The sequence below is a fragment of the Pieris brassicae genome, chromosome 7 (genome assembly GCF_905147105.1).
Source record: "Pieris brassicae chromosome 7, ilPieBrab1.1, whole genome shotgun sequence".
Classification (NCBI taxonomy): Eukaryota; Metazoa; Arthropoda; class Insecta; order Lepidoptera; family Pieridae; genus Pieris; species Pieris brassicae.
Window position 1 is genome coordinate 12233883 of NC_059671.1, and position 22431 is coordinate 12256313.

The following is a 22431-nucleotide window of genomic DNA, read 5'->3' on the forward strand; positions in this document are numbered from 1 at the left end:
AACTTGCTGTTGTGGTCTCTGACAGAATGACCAGCGCTGTGGAATAACTCTGCTCCTCAGCATAATGCTGAGCCAGGGCCAATTACATCCACAGCACACACACGTTACACAATCAAACCTTTTTCTTTATAAAAATTGTTATCTCTCATTCTTTTTTTATTTTTGATTATTGTTCTTTTATGTGTTTCTGTGTGTGTGTTTTGTTAGTAATAAATGTTATATCTATGTCAAATTAAATAAAAATACAGTTTAAAACATATACATACTTTTATTTCACTTTTCTATTTTTTTTTGGAGAATTTCTCCATGCTTTGTTGTTTTTGCCTCTCAGCAATTTCCGCTTTTCGCTTAATCTTACTTATTTTGCCTATGACATTTTTAAATCGGTCGTCTTTCTTCATCAAACTTTTGTTAACTTTCTTCATACTGTCTTTTATTGTTTTGTCTATATCTTCCGACTCGTTCTGTAGTAAACGTTCTGAATCGTTCTGTTTCTCTTGGTCTTGATTTTTAATCTGTCCCTGAATTTCTTTAATCTTTGCTAGTTTTGCCTTTTTCGCTGCTTTTATTCGCTTCCTTCGCATTTCTTCTAACCTGTATAAAAGAGTTATCAATGATAATCTTTATTCCATGAATTATTAATTATAACGGCAAAGTTTTATTTATCGAACGATTCTGATTGCTAGGTACTTTAAAAGATATTATATGAATAGTACAGGTAACAAAACCAATCATATTAGTCGTTCCTAAGTTTGTGTCACATTTATTAAAGCTTAGAACGGTATTTTCTAGGTATTACAATTATTAAGTTTGCCTACATGACTTCAAAATATTCCCTTTATAATGGTTAATTTTTATTTACTGGCAATACTACTCTTCCAACCAAGAAAAGTGAGTGGCACTGTACTTCTTTGGACTTAAACACAATTATATATGCCAGATAATACTTAGGCCCGTATTCTAGTACAATCAAACGAAATCGGAATAAGTTTTAAGATATTTAGTTTTCGAGACAAGAATTTAACTTCAGATTTACTATACGGGCTTCTGAAAACAAATTATTTTTTTGTGATTTTATATTCCTTACCCTTCCTCCATAGCATCAGGGTCGACACCAGCCATAATCCATCTCTTAATCTTATAATTGCGCTTGCGCTGCTCAAACTCCTCGTTATCGAGTTGCGCCTCTTGTTCACGTCTTGTAACACTAACTGTCGTAAACACTTTTACAGCTTCTTCATCTGCGAAGTATTACATCATATCATTTCATACGAAATCTTGAAATCTTTCCCTTTCATATGAAGAATTTATAATATCCTAACTGTAACCAGTTACAGAGATCACTTCCTATAACTGAGACAAAAACTTTATAACAATAGTATAGAGAACCATAGATAATCATGACTTCATTGTTTTAAACAATTTGATAACATGCTAAACGGAAATACATTTAACAGATTTATATTAAAATTTTCTCCTGTTAAATACTTAAATTTTTTGAAACAGATATTCGCTGTTGGCCTCTTAAGGGAATTTATAGCTGTGCTCTCCTGCGAGACTCGGACATCGGCTTGGGGTCCTATTCTGTTGGTTTGATGACAGTGACTGAGGTCGAGAAGTTGTTCATATCCTTAGCAGCCGGAATAATTTCGTTCGTAAATTAATTCAGGGTATGACGCCATTGCAGTAATTTGTAAGCGCAATTTGAAGATGCTTATTAAATAGTAAATGTATTCTAAGAGGCAGGCAACGCACGGGTGCCCTCTGGCATTAAGTGTTTATGGGCGGTATCACTTAAAATCTGGTGAGCTTCCTGCCCGTGTGCCCCCTGTTCTATAAAAGGAGTATCTGCTAATACAACTAACGTCACAGATTTATATCATTCAATTTTAAATAATTCGCTCATTATCTAAACTCACCATCAATTTTGTATTCCGTTAGTTTCGTGTTTATCTTGTCTTCAATTTCCCCAAGTCGCAGAATATCGTATGGTGTGATAAGAGATATCGCCAAACCGCTCCGCCCTGCACGAGCCGTTCTTCCTACTCTACAAATGTAAAGAAATATTAATCAAAATTAGCTTTAATGTGTATGCGCGATAACAAATTACGTAAAATAATTGTATCAAAATCATAATTCATAAAAGCCTACTCAACTGTCTCTTTCCACCATAGCCTAAACACAATTAGACAGAAAGAGACCAAATAATACTTTGGCTAAACGAGTGCAATTATTTAAATAATTCCTTGAAACGGCCTAATGTACTGTTTTCGCCTTAATGTAATGTCTAACATTGGGCCAATCAGTGGTAAGACATGTTGAGGTGGTTTTGTTGCTTTAGGTGAAACAATACACCTTCCTTCCTCCACAACTGTAGGTACTATGATAGGTATTTGCCTAAAACTTAACTATTTATTAAATATTGGTTATATGTATCATTTGGCAAAGGCCTTGCAAACTTGGCAGCTTTGTCTCCGGTAATTGCTTTACAATTTACGTGTCTCCAGCTTAAAATAAAACCACTTGGCTGGCCTATTTCTCAAGAGTTGTGTTGTGTTAAATTGGATATCAAAAAAGATATCTTTAAAACACTATCAGACATTTAAATGACTAAATCAAGACAATTTTACTACACAGGCTTTAGTTACACACACACAAATACACCCAAAGCCTACACGCATTCTATCTCTCAGATAGTTAAGTCTGTAAATTGGCGATTAGATTTAAGAAATATTTTGTTAAGTTAAGTACACATACCGGCAAACTTCCTGAGCGTTAAACAAGGGAGTGGGGGAAAGTTTGCGCATCGTACACAGCGCGGGACACAAACTTCAACTGATTTACCAATCACGCGATCGACACGTCACTCCGGCGCGCACCACCGCCCGCCGCCCCCCTATCAGTTATACCTTAAAATCGCTTCAGGCAAGGACATTAGTTCAAGATGTTTGCCGGGTTTTTTATAAAAATTAAAAAAAATATATACCTATGAATATATTCATTAGGCTCCAAGGGCAGCTTGTGATTCACCACCAAGTCTACAGAAGGAATATCCAATCCTCTGGCGGCCACATTTGTGGCTATTAATGTACACTTTAAATTACTCCGGAATTGAGTGAGGGCTGACACGCGGTCCTTCTGCCTCATGAAACCATGGAGGCAGACATTGTCCATGCCAATCGCATTAAGCATCATTGACAGCACTTGGCATTCCCTGAAAATATTAAAGCATAGTCCTAAATAAAAGTCTTCTTTAGTTGTCTGGTTTATTAACATACTTTTGATTAGTGGTCAAATACACGTACTTGCCTATTTTTTTAAATAAAATTGTATTGTTACTGAAAATTTAGTTTTACGACATATTACGCAAACTCATTAAGTTGTTTCAAGACTCTGCTAGCCTTTTGAGAGGATAAAAAATATAAAGGTTTTCTCTGACAATAAGTATTGTTTTACTGGAAACTAATACCAGGAATATACACTATGTATAATTACCTATTATATTCAACAATGTTTTTGTCAATTATTGGTAATCTTAATTTACTCACTTTTTTGTATCTGTGAAAACTATGACATGTGAGCTAGGTTTTGTGTCTCTATACTTGCGAAGTGTCTGAACGAGATAGACGTCACGCGCATATGCAGGACACACCACATATTGTTGCTCCAATGTTGATACTGTTAGTTGTGGATCTGATTCTGACCATGTCACTAATTTCTGAATACGAAAAATTGTTTTTTATACTAGAAGTTCTTAAAAAATAAGGATATTTAGAATTCATTACGCATGGAATTCTTAATACTCTTGAGCATTCAAATATTTTTTTTATGCACAATTTTTTATCAATTTTATAATTTGCATTTTAATTTAATAATGAAATCAATCATCAATTAGTTGTTACACTTACCTCTTTATTTAAAGGCAATAAACTTGATTCTCTGACATCATCTGTGATAGTTGCAGAGAATAATAAGTTTTGTCTCTTTGGGTTTAAAGCACTGAATATTGTTTTTAAATTTTCTTCAAATGATTCGCTGAATAATCTGGAAACCAAAAATGTTATTATTTTAAATCAATTCATGAATGTTCACTTTGGCTTTCTGTAAAATAACTTGAATACCTATCAGCCTCATCCAAGACTAAATATTTTATTTTCTTTAAAGAAAATGTATCACAGCCAGTAATATGATCAGCTAACCTCCCTGGCATAGCAACAACAATGTGTGGCCTCTTAGCAAGTTTTAAAGATTCTTCTAATTGATCGGAACCCCCAGTCACAATACATACTCGTAACTGAAGTGGTTGTCCAAGTATAAGGAACTGATCTGCTATCTTGAAATAAAGAATACAATTAGATTATTTCTAATGAATATGTGACTGAAATCTAGTCATTCATTTAAATTACCTGATAAGCTAGTTCATGTGTCGGAGTTAAAATTAAAGCAAATATGCCATATGGATCTTGAGCTAAATGTTGCAAAATTGGGAGTGCAAAAGCAAATGTTTTTCCTGATCCTGTTTTTGCTGCACCAATGCAGTCATGGCCATCTAGAATCTGTTTTATACATCCTTTTTGGATAGGCGTTGGAAAACGTATACCTATAATATTTAAAATAATAATTATATGCAATTTAAATAAATTTTAGTTAGTTGAATATTTGCATATAACATCCACACTTTTAATTACACATTTAACAAAATACACACTTAACCTACACACGTGAATAAATATATACCTAATGTATCCAATTGTTTTATAAGCCATGGATTAACACCTAGATTTGTGAACTCTTTTCCAGATTCTTGCATTATTTATAGATAATATATCTTGAACTGAAATAATATTTACAACGCGAAACGCAAAAAGTAAACAACACTCCGCACTCTACACATGCTTTCTTCGTAAATCGTGATGACTGTCAGTCAGCAGTCTATTCTTCTATATATTTTATTATCTACTGTCTATTGACAGCGGTCAGTTAATTTAGTAAATGACAATTCACATCTTAATTTTTACAGTTTTGAACGGAAGTCAGAATAAGGTGCACGGACAGGCGGTTAGCGGGGTGTGCATGCTGCTTAGTTCCCTGTACTATTGAGTGCATTTTGTAGAAAATCACTCTTTTAAAATACTTCTTATCATTGAATTAAATATATGTATAGTTAAAGCAATACAACTTGGGGTTGGGTCAAAATTTTCGTGTAATTAAAATTTATTAAACATTGACATATTCTACTTTTCATGCAATTTTGTAGTAAGAATGTGTGATTAAAGTGCATCCTCAAAATTGCTCTTCAAACTTCTTTAACGTACTCTCGGAAACCACAAGTGTTTTTATTACCCTATACATAGAACTTCTATTTACGGTAAGTCTACATATACAATCCATCTTTATTAATAGCATTATTCAATTGCTTAGTAACGTGTAGTTTACAATGTAACAGACCTACATTTTTTTGTCCGCTATCTAAGGCCCGGACAACGTCAATTATATACTTAACACAATATTATATATTACCACTATTATACTATTTATATTAAACATTCTTCAATCAACAATGTTTGGTTGATTGAATCCTTCATCTAGAACGCTAAGATACATATGAGATGCACCAGACCAGTCGCGCGTTTCTTGTTACCGTGATCAATTATCATTATCTTGACTTTAAATTTTAAGTGTTGGTTACTACTTTTCTATTCTCTTCAGTTATCCACTATTCAATACTAATAAACTATAGTCGCAATATTGCATATGTTTAAAATAATAAATTAATTTTAAAACATTACTGTACCATTACGAAAAATACTTTTTGAACGGATTAAAGCTATGTATTATTATTAAAAAATGGTCACCGTGGCCACGCATGCTGAAAAGCACTAACTGAAAAAAATTATAATTATGTAAATAATTATAAGTTTTTTATAATAATACATAGCTTTAATCTGTTCAAAAAGATTTTACTTAATGTGTAAAAGCTATTTTAACAAAAGATAATATTACTGTACCATAAAAGTTAAATATATATAAAATTTCAATTTCTTAGTATAAAATGTTTTAAAGTTTATTAGTGAAAATCATGTATATATACAAATCATCTCTTATAAGTTTAAAAGCAAGCAATTTATTAATAGTGAGATAAGGATGCTTTAATGGCTTTTGTAGTTAGAGTAATTTAAAAACTAATGATATACAAGTCCTAGTATACATTTAGTTAAGTATTTTAATTTTTCTAAAAATATTTATTTTTTGCAAGTATATGTTTCTTGTATTTTCAGTCCAAGATGGGTTTGTGCAAGACTGCAGTGACTTTTGCAATCAACAGTGGAAGAGCTGGTGTAAGAAATAATGGGAATGTAAGTAATTTGTTTTTAAGTATATCTGAGTGTAATTGATTTCATTTTAAAACTAATAAGTAGAACAAGGAATGTGATTAAATGAAGCTTTGTTCCAAGCATGATCTTTGAACATTCTATACAAAGAAAAACATTTCAGGATTTATGCAATTGTTTATTTAACAGAAACAATATACAATAACTTAGAACTCAGTTATTGTTTATATTTAAGTAATTTATTTAATATTTTACTTATACAATACATAATACCATTTCCTACATACTGATAATTGAAGATTTTATTTGTTTTGCTGTTTTCATGTCAGAATAAGGGTATTTACAACCTATGTAAGTCAAATATTCCATATTCTATTAAGGAAATTTATGAAACTTTTGTGCCATTAACAACTTTAAAACAAAACATAGGTACTTTCAAGTACAAGATAATTTAAAATTTAATCCATTATTAAATTAATCTGTCTAACTGACACTAAGGTCATGTATATACCAAAATTAAATAAAATGATTAGCAGTATTAAATGAGATTAAATATATGAATACCAAATTATTGTAAGAAAGATTTCAGAACATTCTCAGATGTATGGAAAATTCCTTTATGATTTCCTCTTTTCAAGTAGGAAGCTATTTTCTAATGCATCTAGGTGTTTATTTTTGTCATTCTAGCTCATACTACCAAGTAGCAAATACTACATTGTATATGTTCCACAGTGCAAATAATTTTTAGTGCATATAATGCATGTATTTAATTTCTTCATACTCTTTACAATAATTTAATATATACTGTACTTATAATTTACAAACAAGCTTGACAAATTAATGTACAACATGTTGCCACCAAATTGGAGTGTAATTCAGAATTTTAACATTTATTGATATATCAAATGCAACAACAGTGTAAAACAACAGGCTGTTGTGACTTAGTTGGACAATGTGTTGACAGATGACACATCTCCAATACTTGAATTCTGGTTTATCATTTACCTTTACTGGCTTGACTAAGAGCCAAACCACTTTGTTTATGAAGTATGTTTTATTACTGGTTGTAAGCGTACTGCGCCTGCGTTCATTTTGCCCTTGAAATGCGTGATTAGGTATGAAGACACGTGCTATGTGTATAGCGCAGTCACGTTTGTGAACTCTGCTATATTATTCAGGCTGACATGTAGAAGCTCTAATTAAAATATACTTTATATTTATAAGTATTTCCAAATGTGTGAAGAGAATGTTTATTTATTTTAGGAAATAGAAATATATAATAAATAACACCACTTTTTTGGTAATTGTTGTGAACAATTAATAAACATTGATAAAGGACAAAAATAATAGTTTGTTTTTATACATATTTTTCAAGTGACTTCCTTTTCACTTACGACTCAAGTTTATATTTCGTAACGGTACCTTTGATAGTTCATAATACTAGATCAAAACATATTACAATTTTTTTTATCTCGAATTGAGTAATCGATGGAACGGTATAGGGGAACAAATATAAACTTTTCTATAAGAAATTACTTTAAATGACGTTTGATTTACCTTAATAGAATAACAGAATAACACAGCTTTGTTTTGTATACATTAAAACCCCATTAGCAGAATTCCATCACAGTATTCGTCGTAATTCAGAAACAGAATTCCCCCACTAACAAATTTTTTGTAATTTTCTTACTTGAGAAACAGCGTTCACCAGGGTCATATTTCATCGTAAGCTAATACATTATTTACATTTATCAACTCGTATGATAATCACGCGGTTCCGACGTGGAACATTAAGTAATCGGTATAGATAAAAATCGCCAGACAGCATTTCATTCATTTTTCTTATCGTAAATTGGGTCTTTGATTATATTTATTGTTTAAAATGTTCCTACTTGTTTTATTGTAGTTCTATGCAACCGTTTACGAATTTTTAGGATTAGATTCAGGCTTAGAGTTAGATTTAGAAGCAAGTTAGAGTATCTTGCCTTCAACCCGAGCGGCGGTATCACTTATAAGTTATAACATTATGTGAGACTTCTACTCATGACACTACAATTGTTTTACAACAATTGAGGACGTTGTAAAAAGCCTTGCATACAATAAAATTAAATAATATTTCGAACAAAGACGGTCCTTTTAATATGTTATTGGTACAGAATAGATAAACAATAATGTATCTATTTATATGCTGATTCAATTGGCAGCTAGTTGGCTGTTCACGTGCGCAAGCGCTGTGTACTTATCCATGCTTATTACTATGTTTTATTGCAGTTTGATTGATGATTGGCTTGTTATCGATTACGAAAGTGAGGTAATTTTTGTGGGTATAATTAAAAATAAAACTATTTTAAATAATGTCAGTACTAATTAGTTATTAGTAAGTAGGGATGCATCCGATACCGATATATCGGCAATATTTTATCATATTTTTCAAATTTCCCACTATAAAATAGTAATGTAAACGGGCAGCTAGTTCGTTGAACCGAGGCACAGACTGTCTATGCCCAGGGAATCCCCGCGTTTTATTCAGTTGTCTCTCTCACCCGCTGTCTCCGCGTATTCCATTTTGCTCGACACTTTAGTTGGCTTTTAACTGCTATCGCGAACCAAATTAAATAAAATACAGAATTACAAAAAATTGATTATTAACAATTATTTCTTTTATTTTAATTATTACTTTTAATTCTTAATTTTAATAACTAAACCTTTAATCTAATTCAGAGTTAGTTTGACTAGTTAGACTGTTTATATGTTTTATTACAAATTAAAAACTTCAACTTAACTTGATATATTTTACCTTAATATATTTTTTTCTATAAGAGCATCGGCAAAAAGGCGTATCTATGCAACCCTATTAGAAGGCAATGTAACGTACAGTGCGCGACACTCATCCCTAAGGTCGTAGGTTCGGTCGCCGGCTGTGCACCAATGGACTTTATATCTATGTGCATATAAAACATTCACTAGAACGCTGAAGGAAAACATCGCGAGGAAGCTGGCTGGCCTAAGATCTAAAAAGTCGACGGCGTGTGACAAATTAGATTGACAGATGTTCATAAAATAGATACAGACATCAGAGGTCCAGACCTAAAAAGGTCTGATTTATTTTTATTTTTACTAATAAGGATTAGATAGTTATATAAATGATAGTTATATTGACTTTTATTAGTTTGGTCTACGCCCGCTGTTGTCATGCGCGCCGGTCATGATGGTGTGCGGAGAAAGGAATGCGCATACGCAGGACCTAACCAAGAACATTCAGTACATTAGCAACGACAAGGTCAAGCTCACCACTGATCCGAAGACAATGAAGTTAGTATAAAATTCAATAAAATTGTGTGCTATATTTTGTATTAATTTTCTTGGGCTAAGATTTGGAGTATGGAAAAATATTTTTTGACATACTTACGAATTCTTATTTCCGAATCTTACATTCCAATGTCCTATAACCCGTAGAAGGCAGAGGGCGTCCATTATTCTGCATCACATTCGTAGTTCATTTCGCTCCATGTTTCGCGGTTCTCTTTTCTTCATCTGCAACTACGACATGAGGTTTGCGTGAAATGACCATGCTTCCGCTATCTTCGGAATCTCTTTGGAGGGTATGGACTATCCATCTCCACTTGCCTCGCTTGTTCTGCTGGCTAATTTGGGTTTCTCAGCAGCACTGAAAGTTGCTCGTTTGAGATTTTCCCGCGCCAGTAGATACTCAGAATACAGCAAATGCAGCGGACGAAGACTTGCGGCGCGAGGTGTCGTCCTACCACCTTCACACCGTGGAACTTAGAGGCTCCCAGGGTAGATGAGTTTTTCGGAAAAAAACTAAAAATATTTAAATTATCAATAAAAAAAGCAGTCGCAATCTAGAATATTTATGTATACAGCTAGTATATGACACCGGAAGATAACAAAATCCGTTATTTAACTCCTAACCGGCTGGACAGATTTTGATGATATTTTTTGTGTGTTTAAGTGGAGTCGAAAATGATTTACATTATTCGTTTTTTTATTATGTAAGACGTCGTCCAGAACGTCTGTCGGATCCTTGTAGTAAATTTAATGCATATTTACCTTAATACATTGTAATCAGATATCAGTTCAATTGTTCCACTTAATCTTATTAGCATACGATTGTGAAACAAGCCACAGGTCAGGCATTATTTACATGTCAAAGTATGTTTTTATCGAATTTCTTAGGTATATTTAGAACAAAATTAAAAGTAATCATAGATCTCCGTTGACTCATTTGGAAGCGTTTTTGAATAAAATATGTGAGAAATAGGCAAAGTGCAATTTTTTGGAATTGAAAAATTAAATAAAATGAAATTATTAATTAAAATTAAATGTTCCGGTTTTGGAGAATTTTCTTTTTTCGAATTTCGAATTATATTATTTTCTGATCAAATAGGGAAAAGTAAGATATTTACAAACTGCATCGCGTGATATTACAAAAATTTAAGTCCATAAAAAATCTTACGTAATTGCCTTGGGTATGATTTTCCCCGATATAAACACATTTTACGACCTCACTTTTTTTCGAATAAATAAATGTGTAAAATAAATACAATTATTTTAAGAGTTTTTTTTTAGGTGTGTGGTGATCCTCTGTGCAAAACGTCCGTGTACGATTCATTACAATTTATATTAAGTCTAATATGTAAGTTACTATAACATTACCGTTCCTATGTCCCAATCTTCATGACGTTTAATCTACAGTTATAACGGAAAGTCATTATTTATTTCTATATAACCGTAAATATACTTGTAGGAAACACTTTTGGTCATAGTACAAAGTATCATTTCACAATTGAATATATGTTGTATGTTTTTTATTGGACTTAATGAAATGTTTATTAATGATAATGATTATTGCTTACAACTGAGTCATTTTAATTAATTTAACCTTTATTTTTCTAATACGTAGTTTAATTATAAATTATTAAGTTTTTTGTACGCTTTTCAAGCCTAAAGTACTTATGAATTTTTATATTTTTGAAAATATTTCTGATCAATGTGTTGGCTTAGTAGGCGTGCAACATTCATCACTGAAGTCGATGGTTCTATTCCCAGCAGTGCACGAATGGACTTTCTATATGCGCATTTAACATTTGCTCGAAGGAAGGTATCGTGTGGAAACCGGCTTAACAGAAAAAGTCAACCGCATGTGTCAGGCACAAGAGGCTGATCACCTACATGCCTATTAGGTACTAATGATCATGAAACAGATACAGAAATCTGAGAAATAAAAATGTTCTATTGCCAGCGATTTATTATTATTTTACTTTAAGTGTCGACAAATCTGGAAGTCGACGTTAAGACCCCCAGGTTTTCCCAGGGAGATACGACCTCCGATTGTTAATAGAAAAAATATACTCTGCCCGCAAAGATCGGCAAAGCACCCACAAAATGGGTGTCTTTGGGCTGCGATGACTGCACAGATTTGAGGCATATGAGTTGCGTTGGTCGTTAAGTCTCCTTGTCCAGTAAACATATTAAAAAAAACAAATTTGCAAAGTTATGACTGAAACTAAAACAGCTTTGTAATCAATGGCTCCCGTTTATATTGTTTAATATAACTTCCAGGCTAGACAAGCAGCTTAACCGTCCAATGTGTGTGATGATTAACTGGTTGTTGGCGAGACAGAAGCACGTGATGAAGTATGCCAATCTCTACTTAGAGCAGGGATTTGATGTCATCTCCGTATCCTGTACACCCTGGCAACTCATGTGGCCACAAAAGGGCACCCAAGTTTGTATAAAATTTTTAAAATTGTCGATACAGGACTTTATTTAAGTAAGAGAAATGTTAGATGTCAGAATACAATTTAACTAAAATTTTCGTTATTCATATTTAACTCAGACAAAAAGTTATTAATATGCATTCTAAAACCATGTTTTTTGTTGATAAGTTTACAAATTGTGAATACCTAATACCATCATGTAACTGTTAATTTTAATCCTAAAACAGTTAATTTACATGTAACTTAAGAATCGTATAGATATACATTTATTACACCAAGTAATATTGTTTACTAGCGTTAAGATGATCTGAATTATCTCCGAACCAATACGACTTCAAGAAAAGCGTACCAATTCTTAAAATGATATCTCTCCCCTATTCTATTAAAAAAAAATCTCGAGTGTTATAATGAATGTAATACATACAAGTTCAGCGCCCTTACTATTGTAACTTCCAATAGTGATAGTTATACCGATCGCTATGTATTTATATGTGACTTGGATGTAGTTCTCTCAATATCCGTAGTAACCTTGAGATTTCGCGGAACCATAACACTTTGTTGAGATTGGTATCACGAGTTAGTGGTATTTATTGTTTGCTTTATTTAAGGGCTGAATAAGGCATTCGTGTCAGGGATCCAACAATATTTTTATATTTTATTAGAACCGTATCTTGGATACATACTGGAACAAGCCAAAATGTTGTGCCCTTTTAAAATTCTTAAGCCCCCCCATTTACAAACTTGAAATTGTTCGTATTGGGATACACTGGGCTACAACCTTTTAGGTGTACACATATTTGTAGGCATTACATAGTCTCAGAAACTCAATTATATTTTATCGTTAAAACAGTGTTACTAAGAAACGTTTTAGTTTGACGTTTTTTAATCTTAACTTAACTTCTAACACGAAATACTTCTTTTTTCATTTTTTGGGTCATATATCTAATGACACTCGTTTCAAAATCGTTTTAGTGGATCCATATATTTTAGCACATATATTATTAATAAATATAAAAATGAATTCACCGATAAGGGGAACAAAGAACGATTGGAAAGTTAAGAAAAGTATAACCTGTAATGTATTGGCGAGACAATTGAGGATTTACAAATGACAAAAAAAAATGGCTAAAAGTCGTCTAACCTTGAAGTGTAACTTTTTATAAAGCTTGTGGTCACGCAATGTGTAAATGACTTCGATGACTTGAACATTAGTTGCTACTTGGAGACGTAAGATATCTATGAAGACAATATAATAGGCGTGTTCAAGCACAAAAGACTCTTCTTGTTTATTTAATTTTATTTATTTATACTTTGTTACCATAATATACATAATTATACAAACAAAAAAAACTAAAAGTAAGCAGGTTACATAAGTTATTAGACAATAGCCGACCTTATCGCTAACAAGCGATTTTTTCCAGGCAACCCTAATATGGAACAATAAAAGAAACACCCAGAGGGTAAAGTACAAGAAGTGCATAATTAATTAACAAAAAAAACTCGAAATAACATGCAACTATAACTAAAATTAAATAAAATGAAATCCAAAGAAAAAATATAAATAATAATATGTGTAAACAGACATGTAAAAGCTGTGCCAAAGGTTAATTGACTCACAATTAATATATTGAAGTAGAAGCTAATTACGAGGCAGAAGAAAAATTATCAAAAAGAAGATTTTTAAATAAATTTAGAGACTGAGCTCGTCTGATGTCAATTGGTAAGAAATTCAAAACTAGGATACTTTGCACAGTGAAGGAGGAGTGATAGAAATCAGTTTTATGAATAGGAGTTTTAAGAATTAGATCAAAAATTAAATCGCAAATCAAAATTACCTCCACAGAGGAACATACAATTTTGTTTTAAGTAACTAGGCGTTTTAGGAACATTGTAGAGAAGTTGTAAAATGTGCATCTTACGCCGCAATCGAATGTTTGTTATGAATGATCACGAAATCGATACAAAAATATTGGTGCCTACCGTTCTTATCTCAAGAAAGGATTATTTTACGCCATTTCTGCGTAATACCATCCGTATCACCTCGACGTCCGTCGTTCCACAACTGAGCGTTTTCTAATGCAGTTTTTGCCACACACCACCACTATGTGGAACCAGTTGCCCCCTGAAGTATTTCCGAACCAATTCGACTTAGGGTCCTTCAAGAAAAGAGCGTACCAATTATTAAAAGGCCGGCAACGTACTTGCGAGCCTTCTGGCAATGTGAGTGTCCATGGGCGGCGGTATCGCTTAACATCAGGTGAGCCTCTTGCCCGTTTGCCTCGTATTACATTAAAAAAATGGTAGTCATAGGTCCCTAGCGTCCCAAAGTTTTTGTTTTCAAGTCAAAAGGTGGTACTAGGGAGAGAGGTGAGAGTTCCACGTGAGTCCGAATTTATGCGTTATACAAGCGATGGCCCGGAGTTATTAAGCACGATCTTACCTTCCTGAGCGCACTAAGCTTCTTTGAAGCTAATTTAGCCTTTCCATCGAAATGACCGCGAAGCTGCACCTTGTTCGATATGTCAAAGCCCTTCCCGAATGCTGGATGCTCTTCAAAGATAGTAGAAGCGGCAAAAGGTGTTTTTTGCGGAAGACGCGCAAACTTGTACTAGTGACTAGGTTTAGTCGACAAAAATCCGAGACTCCACGTAGCAGTTTCGACTTCAGACTCCAGTTTTATTATTGTGATTTGTCTGGCACTGATTGACAACTGTCCGAGACATTCCTGCAAGGCTAGTGTAACGAGCACTGGGAATTCCTATGAATTGAGATGATTTTTTAAAAACACAATAGGAGGTAAGAGGACATGAGGCTCATCTAATGTTAAGTGATATGGACCGCCGCCCATAGACGCACACATTGCCAGAAGGAACGCGAGTGCGTTGCTGGCCTTTTTAGAATTGGTACACTCTTTTCTTGAAGGACCCTAAATCGAATTGGTTCGGAAATACTTAAGTCTGAATTGAATGTTGCTCAGTTGCAAAATGTCATTGATGTGCAGAAGGCCTGTTCCTTGTCGGGGATAGGACGCTTTCTGTGTTTTAAAGATTTATCGCATAGCGATATAGAAATTAATACAAACAGATATATTATGCCAAAGAGATTAAAAGCGTTGCTGACAATCAAACATTGTTGACGTTGCTGACGCCAAATGACAGAATAGGGTGGAAACGTTGAAGGATCTTGGTTGCTCCTGGGCCGCATCTGAGAATAATAAAATTGTATATATATATTTTTTTTTTTGGAGGAGGCCTTTACCTAAACCGGGATTCCTGGTAATTCATAAATAAATCTAAGCTAACCTACTAACAAAACTCAATATTTTTGGTTACTGTAATATAGCAACTACCAACTATTGTAAAATAGGAAATAAAAAGGTTTATTATTATTCTTATTTTTATATTGCTTGTATTGATGTGCTTATTATTATATTAATATTATAGACGTTGAACACTTGCTCCAAAAGTAATTTAAAAAAAATTGACTTCAATTTGTCAACGTTATTTACCCCCGTAAATATAAATTACTTTAGGAGCAAGTGTTCAACATCTATATTATTAATATAATAATAAGCACATGTGTTTGACAAACAAATTTTGTATAAGCATGAGCTTTCTGACGATATCGTCAACTGTCAAGCTGACAACCATTTTTACGTAAGTTTAAACAAAACATAGATAAATAATTATATATATTTTGAAGATTAATACTCTGTGTTATTGAATGAAAACAATTTTTTTACCGGATTTTTATTATTTGCATTATTATAAACTTATAATTATTTTACATAATTTTAAAATTTTCCGACGTTTTGCGTGCTTTACTACTACTCTGTGTTATATTTAATGCAACCAAACTTAATATAACAAATACCTGAGTAATTATTAATAATTGTAACGATAATTTATTCCAAATAAATAAATAATAAGGTATTTCAATTAACATTATCTAATTAATGAGGTTTTCCAACTTCCACCTGCATTTTATAGTTGGTGTCTGGTGATCTCCTGCGATTCATGCAGGCGAACGAGAATGATCAGCCACTGGTGGTGCACGGATTTTCAGTGGGTGGTTACCTATGGGGCGAGCTATGCGTGCACGTGATGAAGAATAAGGAATTGTAAGTATTATAAACTATATTTTCATTGCATAGGTCATTTGACAGTTCTGACACAGCAGTGTTAACCTAGTGGCTTCAGCGTGCTACTCTCATCATCGAGGTCGTGGTTTGATCCCAGGATGTGCACCAACTGACTTTCTACAGAAAACATCGTGAGGAAACCGGCTTGCCTTAGACCCAAAGTGTCAACGACATGTGTTAGGCACATGAGGCTGATCACCTACTTGCCTATTAGATTGACAAATGATCATGAAACAGAACAGAGAAATCTGAGGCCCAGAACTAAAAAGGTTGTAGCGCCACTGATTTATTTTATTGTTTATTTTGACAATATGAAAAGTTTATTTGAGAGTACTCTGCATATAATACACATATATATATTTGTCTTTCAAAAGCATTATGAGTAAAATTACTATTAAATAATCATAATTGTTTATAAAAAAATATTGATTTTATACGTCTGTCACGTACTTTTTTTTATGGAATACGAGCAGGAGGCTCACTTGACGTTAAGTGATACAACCGCCGCCGCCCAGGGATTGCCGGAAGGCTCGCAAGTGCGTTGCCGGCCTTTTAAGAATTGGTAAGCTCTTATCTTGAAGGACCCTAAGTCGAATTGGTTCGAAAATACTTCAGTGGGCAGCTGGTTCCACATACTGGTGATGCACAGCAAAAAAACGCTCAGTTGTAGAACGAACGAGCGAACGTGAACCAAAACAGTACTATTATTAGTTAATTCAAATTTTATAAAATAATTTAAAATTGCGGCCTAATTCGACCTAATATATAAATTTTCAGATACCAACCGGTTCTGGACCGAGTGTCTGCTCAAGTGTGGGATTCGGCTGCTGACATAACAGAGATAACCATCGGAGTTCCGGCTGCCGTCTTCCCCAAGAACAAGATCATGCAGAAGACACTCAAGGCTTATATGGAGTGAGTGTCTTGGTTTACGCGTGCGTTTGTTAAATAGACTATAGAATTTTTGTTTTGTCATTGAAATATTCTGGTGAGCAGTGTTGATAGTGGCTTAAGCGTGCTACTATCACCAGCTGCTACCAATAGACTTTCTATCTGAACGGTGAAGGAAGACATCGTGAGGAGATCATGCCTTAATATCAAAAAAGATACCGCGTGTGCCAGGCACAGAAGGAATATTGACAAATAATCATGAAAAAGATAACAGAAATTAGAGGCCCAGACTAAGAAAGGTTGTAGCGCCACTGATTTATTGTTTACGGGTTAGGTTCATGATCTGGATATTATTAAGAGACTGGGTCTACGGGATCAAGTAAAAACCTGAGGCCGTCACCGTGACCACGCACGCTGTAATGCACGCGAAACGTTGCAAAAAAATAAATTTAAAATTACGTAAAATAATTATAAGTTAATTATAATAATACAAATAGCTTTAATCCGGTTAAAAAAATATTTTTTTTTTCAATGTGTAAAAGCTATTTTAACAAACGACAATACTATTCATAAGAGTTGCTTGCTATATTAGTTATATGATGGGTATATGGTAGTTCTATCACATTTGTAGTAACTCTTAAGATATATTAATTATGTGGAAATACATAAAAATATATTTTTTAAACATTCGTTTGCGGGGTTTATAGCTGAATTTTTTACTCAATGGGATAAGTAGCAAGCTAATTTAAAAAAGCACGTGTGTACACGCGTTAGAAATTATACTTCTTTGACGTAATAAGATAGAAATCTTAAAAAAAAATTTTCTACGTTTGTGGAAAAAACACTAACAATAGAAATTACTAACATGTTGACTATAGCTAATTTCAGGGTGTCGGTTTTTTGTGACGGTGTGTGCGCGTGTAAAAATTTACTCTCATAATTTTTCCCTTACGCGCCAAATGAAGTATAACTTCAAAAAGTAACGTAAATGATATATGACTTGGTGATATCCTGCCAAAGTCAATATTATAAGACCTTGGAATAATATGTTATCAGATTGATACTAGTAACCTTCTTGTGATATATAATGCAATTATAACGTAATTACATATATCCGTATTATTTATGATCGGTAATCCATAAAATATTGTACGATTAATTGAATCGGAACTTTTATGTACGGGATCATAATAGAACGATACGCGCCATCATATTCATCGTTCATCACCTCTCTAAATCTCAATTTCTTCATCAGATACCATCTAAAAACGTTCCACGACGCAGCCACAGTACACTACATCCGTTCATCGCAGTTGTTCCACACCAACCTTTGTCACGCCCCTGCGTTGTTCCTACTGTCGGCGAGTGATACTGTGGGAGCCGAGAGAAGCAACCGAGCTGTGTATGAAAGTTGGGTCAAAATGGGCATGAAGGTACATATTTGCAATACCTAATTCGATTATTTCTACAATTGTTGATCTTTTATATATATATTATATCATAGGCCAGTTAAAACATAACATTCGAAATGAAACAAATCAGTTTCTATATGAATCCTTGACTGGTTAGAAAAAAAAATTACAGTCGTCCAAAAAAACTATTTGCTCTTGTTCTATAAATACTCTTACGAGTAATAAGATTTGTGGTTTTAATATCATATACAAATACAAAAAAATCTGGACGAACTTATTTCACCCCATTCCAGACAACCTGATAACATCTGTGCTGATTCCGAAGAAATAAGGTTACCCGTAAATTCTGACCTTCAGATTCAGAGTCGAGGATATTCGCAAACCTGAACTTCCGTATGTCGAAATCCAATACGTTTTTGACATCCGAAATATTGTAGCGACATCTACATTCTACGGCTACAAAGTCGATAAAGCTATATCCATAGCCATACAACTGAATATAGACAATAGACTAGACACTGAGTCTGAAACAAACTACCAGGCAGATCTTATTATTGTACTAAACTATTATTTTTATTTACCCAGTGTACATGGAACTGCTGGGATCGATCTCCCCACGTACAGCATTTCAACAAACATCGGGAAGAGTACATGGCCCTTTTGCGTGCGCATCTACGCGAACACGTCCCAACCGCTAATCGGGAACAAAATCGCGCGATGGTATAAATAGTTCCGCAATATATGAACTTTTTGTAACATAGATAATAAACTTAGTTTGTAAAGTTAAAGAATAAAGACGCTAATTAATTACATTATTTGCATAACTCAAAGTTTCAAGTGCTTTTCAGCGAATCAGCTGGACTCGAAGAACGTAATTATTTATTTATACACAAAAATATTACAGCATTAAACCGCTACGATAAAATGGAAGAAAAATTAAATATATAGGATACACAATATCGCTATCGTAAACTCTGAGAACATAAAGATGTCGATGGTGTTGGAGATAGCATTCAGTAAAGCCGGAATTAGTTAACGAAATTAGTGGCATAAAATTAATTTCGTGACATTAGTTTTACCAAACATTTCTAGTGTAATTCAATATTTTCGTAATGCATGTATTGATCTCATGAATGCAATGCCATTTTTTGGTGAAATTAGTTTCATGCAACTAATTTCATAGTGGAGATGCGACGCGAACTAGTGTCGCGAAAGCGCCTGTGCTGTGCGGACGTGTGTATTTTGATGCCACAACATAATGCTTCTGAATACGTATGATAAAGACTTACAACAATTTCCCTTCAAAACGCAACGTAATTTAAAGTTTTTAGACTTTCGTCTTGTGACTTTAGTCGAGTTTTGTAAATAATGCGATAAATTCGCGTTTATAAGCACTTATTATTCAAAAGTAACTCAGTTTATTATCTATAAATAAAATGCCTTATAAGCACTTAGTACGATTTAGATTTTATATAAATCTTGATTTTAATACAGAGAATAGCGAATACGTCTGGATATATCTGTACTCTGCATTAAATATAATTTTTATATAATTCTAGAATTTATCTCATATGTTAAGTTAAGAGCCAAATAAATTTATGGTGATTATATAACGGGTGAGAAAAAAACTCGACTGATTGGTAGTATTAAGTAATTATAACTTGTATAATTGGTAAAGTGGTAAATTTGGCAGATTAAAGCGTTTACATGTATTCTCTATTCCATTAGAATTTTAGACGTATATTTAACCTTTGGCTATACTTTAGTAAACTTTAAAATTTTCGTTGTCATTTCTTTATAGTTAACGTATTTAAAATATTGCATGCATAGACAAAAATTATTTACTGAAATGACACAGATTATATATAGTTTAGTAGTGTCTATCAAAGTAACAGATTTGTCACATGTCAACATTAAAAATCTATAAAATTGTGAGAAAATTGAGGAATACAAAGATAAATATTACATTCTATACAATTCTATTGGAATGAAGTTAAGTTTATCGCCCGACTTTTATATGATTACAGGGTTTTAAGTATTTTATGAAAATCATTCAAATTAAAAATTGTTCTTTTTATCAATTTACGTAAATTTGAGCATTTCCTATTTACTCAAAAACCATATTTTTCGTGAAGATATTTTCATGTTGTCAAATTTTAGTTCTCCTATTAACGTAGTATCTTTTAGAACTTAAGAGCGATGTTTTTATAGTAAAGTATTTGTAGAAAGTGTTTTTAATCATTTCATATATACATACCTTTCAAAACATGTCATTTACCTACGCAATACTTACCACAGATACACGCAAGAAAATATCTCTTGTACTTATAGGCAGCGGCACGTAAGTCTAGCGCTGGCCGATACGTGGAGGGGATTGCTGCGCATGTGTACTGTCGCGCACGCAATACATTATATGCCACTTTGATTAATGATGACCTAAATAACGATATTAAGCTGAACGAAATGTGAAGGATAGCTGCTGCGCATGATTACTGTCGCGCATGTAAGTAATATTACCTATATATAAGGTATAATAAGACAGTAAAAAAGTGTCTGTACATAGAACGTATTTCCAAAAAAGACCTAAGATATTTTAACAAGTTTATGGGATGTAGAAAAATAAAAACATTATCTTTTAATTTATAATCTTTTATTAAACTGAATCAGAGAGCGGTATCACGCCTTCAATGGTCTCGCGACAAGGCCTCTTGCTTACTGAGGGCCCGGGCTCAGCACTGCTTCGTTCGTCGGCACTAGCGTCATCTTCATTGCTATCCTCGGAACTATCTCCATCGACATGAATAATGAATTGTTCTGTTACCAAATCCACGACGTGATCACTCTTTGCATATTGTTCTTCTAAATCCTTCACCTTTTTACACAACTTTTGCCAATCCCATGTACCCATTAGTAAAACCTTTTCTTGTATTAGGTATATACATTTACTGACACTCCATTTTATATTTTTGCTGCCTACATATTGTTTAATATCCGACCATGCCACTTCATTCGGATTTAGGTCGGGGTGGTATGGTGGGTGTCTCAGTACCTGATGACCTCGTTCAGCTAGGATTCGATCAATCGAACATGTTTTAAATTTATCTTTGTTGATCTTTATTAAATTGTATAACTGAGGTTTCAAATGTGTTTCCTCGTACTGTACCTTTTTCAGTGAGCCAGGCCTGCATGTCAGCTTTTTTAGAATTAGAGGTTGGTGCGCGATCCCACTGCTTATTATGATAGGACGCGATGTCGACTACCACGACGGAACTGGGTTGTAGGTTGTTCATTAATTGGGTTCGGAGCCATTTTTCGTAGTTTTCAAAATTCATATTGTCGTGGTAGTCGCCTGATTTGCTTTAAAAGTCAGCAACGCATTAGGTATAAACCCAGTATCAGACCCTGCGTGGACAATGACAACTCGCTGTCCTTTCGAAATAGGTTTCTTAAGCCCCTTAGTAGTACCATCGGTCCAGGCTTTTGAAGAAGAGTGCGATGAATCTACTTAAGATTCGTCTGTATAAACAATAGGCTTACCCTCTTGGCGATATTGCTTTATTTTCCTTAAATATTCGATACGTTGCAAACGTATATTAGAAGTCTCAATCAGCACTTTCCGGTTGTTTTCGGTGTTTTTCCACCGAAATCCCAAACTCTTAACTATTCGCCGAAGACTTCGTTCTGAACCTTTGAAATTTATGTAATCTTCTAGCTGCTTTTTAAGCTTTCCGATGGGAGAAAGTTCATTATTTGTCTTGTGAAAGTTATGAATGGTTCTCTTTATTACTCCTTGGTCGAAGTTATCGATATTTGTGACCGGTTTTGTTCTGGAATGTTTTGTATTTTACCAGGTGTTCTGAACACTGTGATCAAATCAGAACTTTTGGCTTGATTGAAGATGTTTCTTACCGTTG

General features: G+C 33.6%; 2 protein-coding genes across 4 annotated transcripts; one reads left to right on the forward strand and one right to left on the reverse strand.

Annotated features, from left to right (window-relative positions):
- Positions 1-248: 248 nt before the first annotated feature.
- Positions 249-4945, reverse strand: LOC123711753 (probable ATP-dependent RNA helicase Dbp45A). 2 transcript variants are annotated; one of them, XM_045664500.1, is made up of 9 exons: positions 4738-4945; positions 4407-4600; positions 4200-4333; positions 3909-4044; positions 3549-3718; positions 2987-3214; positions 1920-2047; positions 1088-1241; positions 249-594 (listed from the first exon to the last, which is right to left on the reverse strand). In XM_045664500.1, the coding sequence occupies exons 1-9, from the start codon at positions 4808-4810 to the stop codon at positions 282-284; spliced, it is 1530 nt and encodes a 509-aa protein (XP_045520456.1). In that variant the 5' UTR covers positions 4811-4945; the 3' UTR covers positions 249-281. The 2 variants fall into 2 exon arrangements, with proteins under 2 accessions (XP_045520456.1, XP_045520455.1); XM_045664499.1 differs by having other exon boundaries at positions 4122-4333; positions 4738-4943.
- Positions 4946-5031: 86 nt separating this feature from the next.
- LOC123711755 lies at positions 5032-21093 on the forward strand. 2 transcript variants are annotated; one of them, XM_045664502.1, is made up of 9 exons: positions 5032-5368; positions 6279-6356; positions 9502-9644; positions 11916-12081; positions 13495-13533; positions 16063-16193; positions 16992-17129; positions 18361-18538; positions 19103-21093. In XM_045664502.1, the coding sequence occupies exons 2-9, from the start codon at positions 6285-6287 to the stop codon at positions 19241-19243; spliced, it is 1008 nt and encodes a 335-aa protein (XP_045520458.1). In that variant the 5' UTR covers positions 5032-5368; positions 6279-6284; the 3' UTR covers positions 19244-21093. The 2 variants fall into 2 exon arrangements, with proteins under 2 accessions (XP_045520458.1, XP_045520459.1); XM_045664503.1 differs by lacking the exon at positions 13495-13533 and having other exon boundaries at positions 19103-21088.
- The last annotated feature ends 1338 nt before the right edge of the window (positions 21094-22431 follow it).

Coding starts and splice junctions, on each gene's coding strand:
- LOC123711753 (XM_045664499.1), bottom strand. CDS start 4,810: ATGCAAGAATCTGGAAAAGAGTTCACAAATCTAGGTGTTAATCCATGG. Junction 4,334..4,406: donor CACATGAACTAGCTTATCAG/GTAATTTAAATG, acceptor CTTTATTTCAAG/ATAGCAGATCAGTTCCTTAT. Junction 1,242..1,919: donor AACGGAATACAAAATTGATG/GTGAGTTTAGAT, acceptor AATACTTCGCAG/ATGAAGAAGCTGTAAAAGTG.
- LOC123711755 (XM_045664502.1), top strand. CDS start 6,285: ATGGGTTTGTGCAAGACTGCAGTGACTTTTGCAATCAACAGTGGAAGA. Junction 12,082..13,494: donor GGCCACAAAAGGGCACCCAA/GTTTGTATAAAA, acceptor GATTTTTTCCAG/GCAACCCTAATATGGAACAA. Junction 16,194..16,991: donor GTGATGAAGAATAAGGAATT/GTAAGTATTATA, acceptor ATAAATTTTCAG/ATACCAACCGGTTCTGGACC.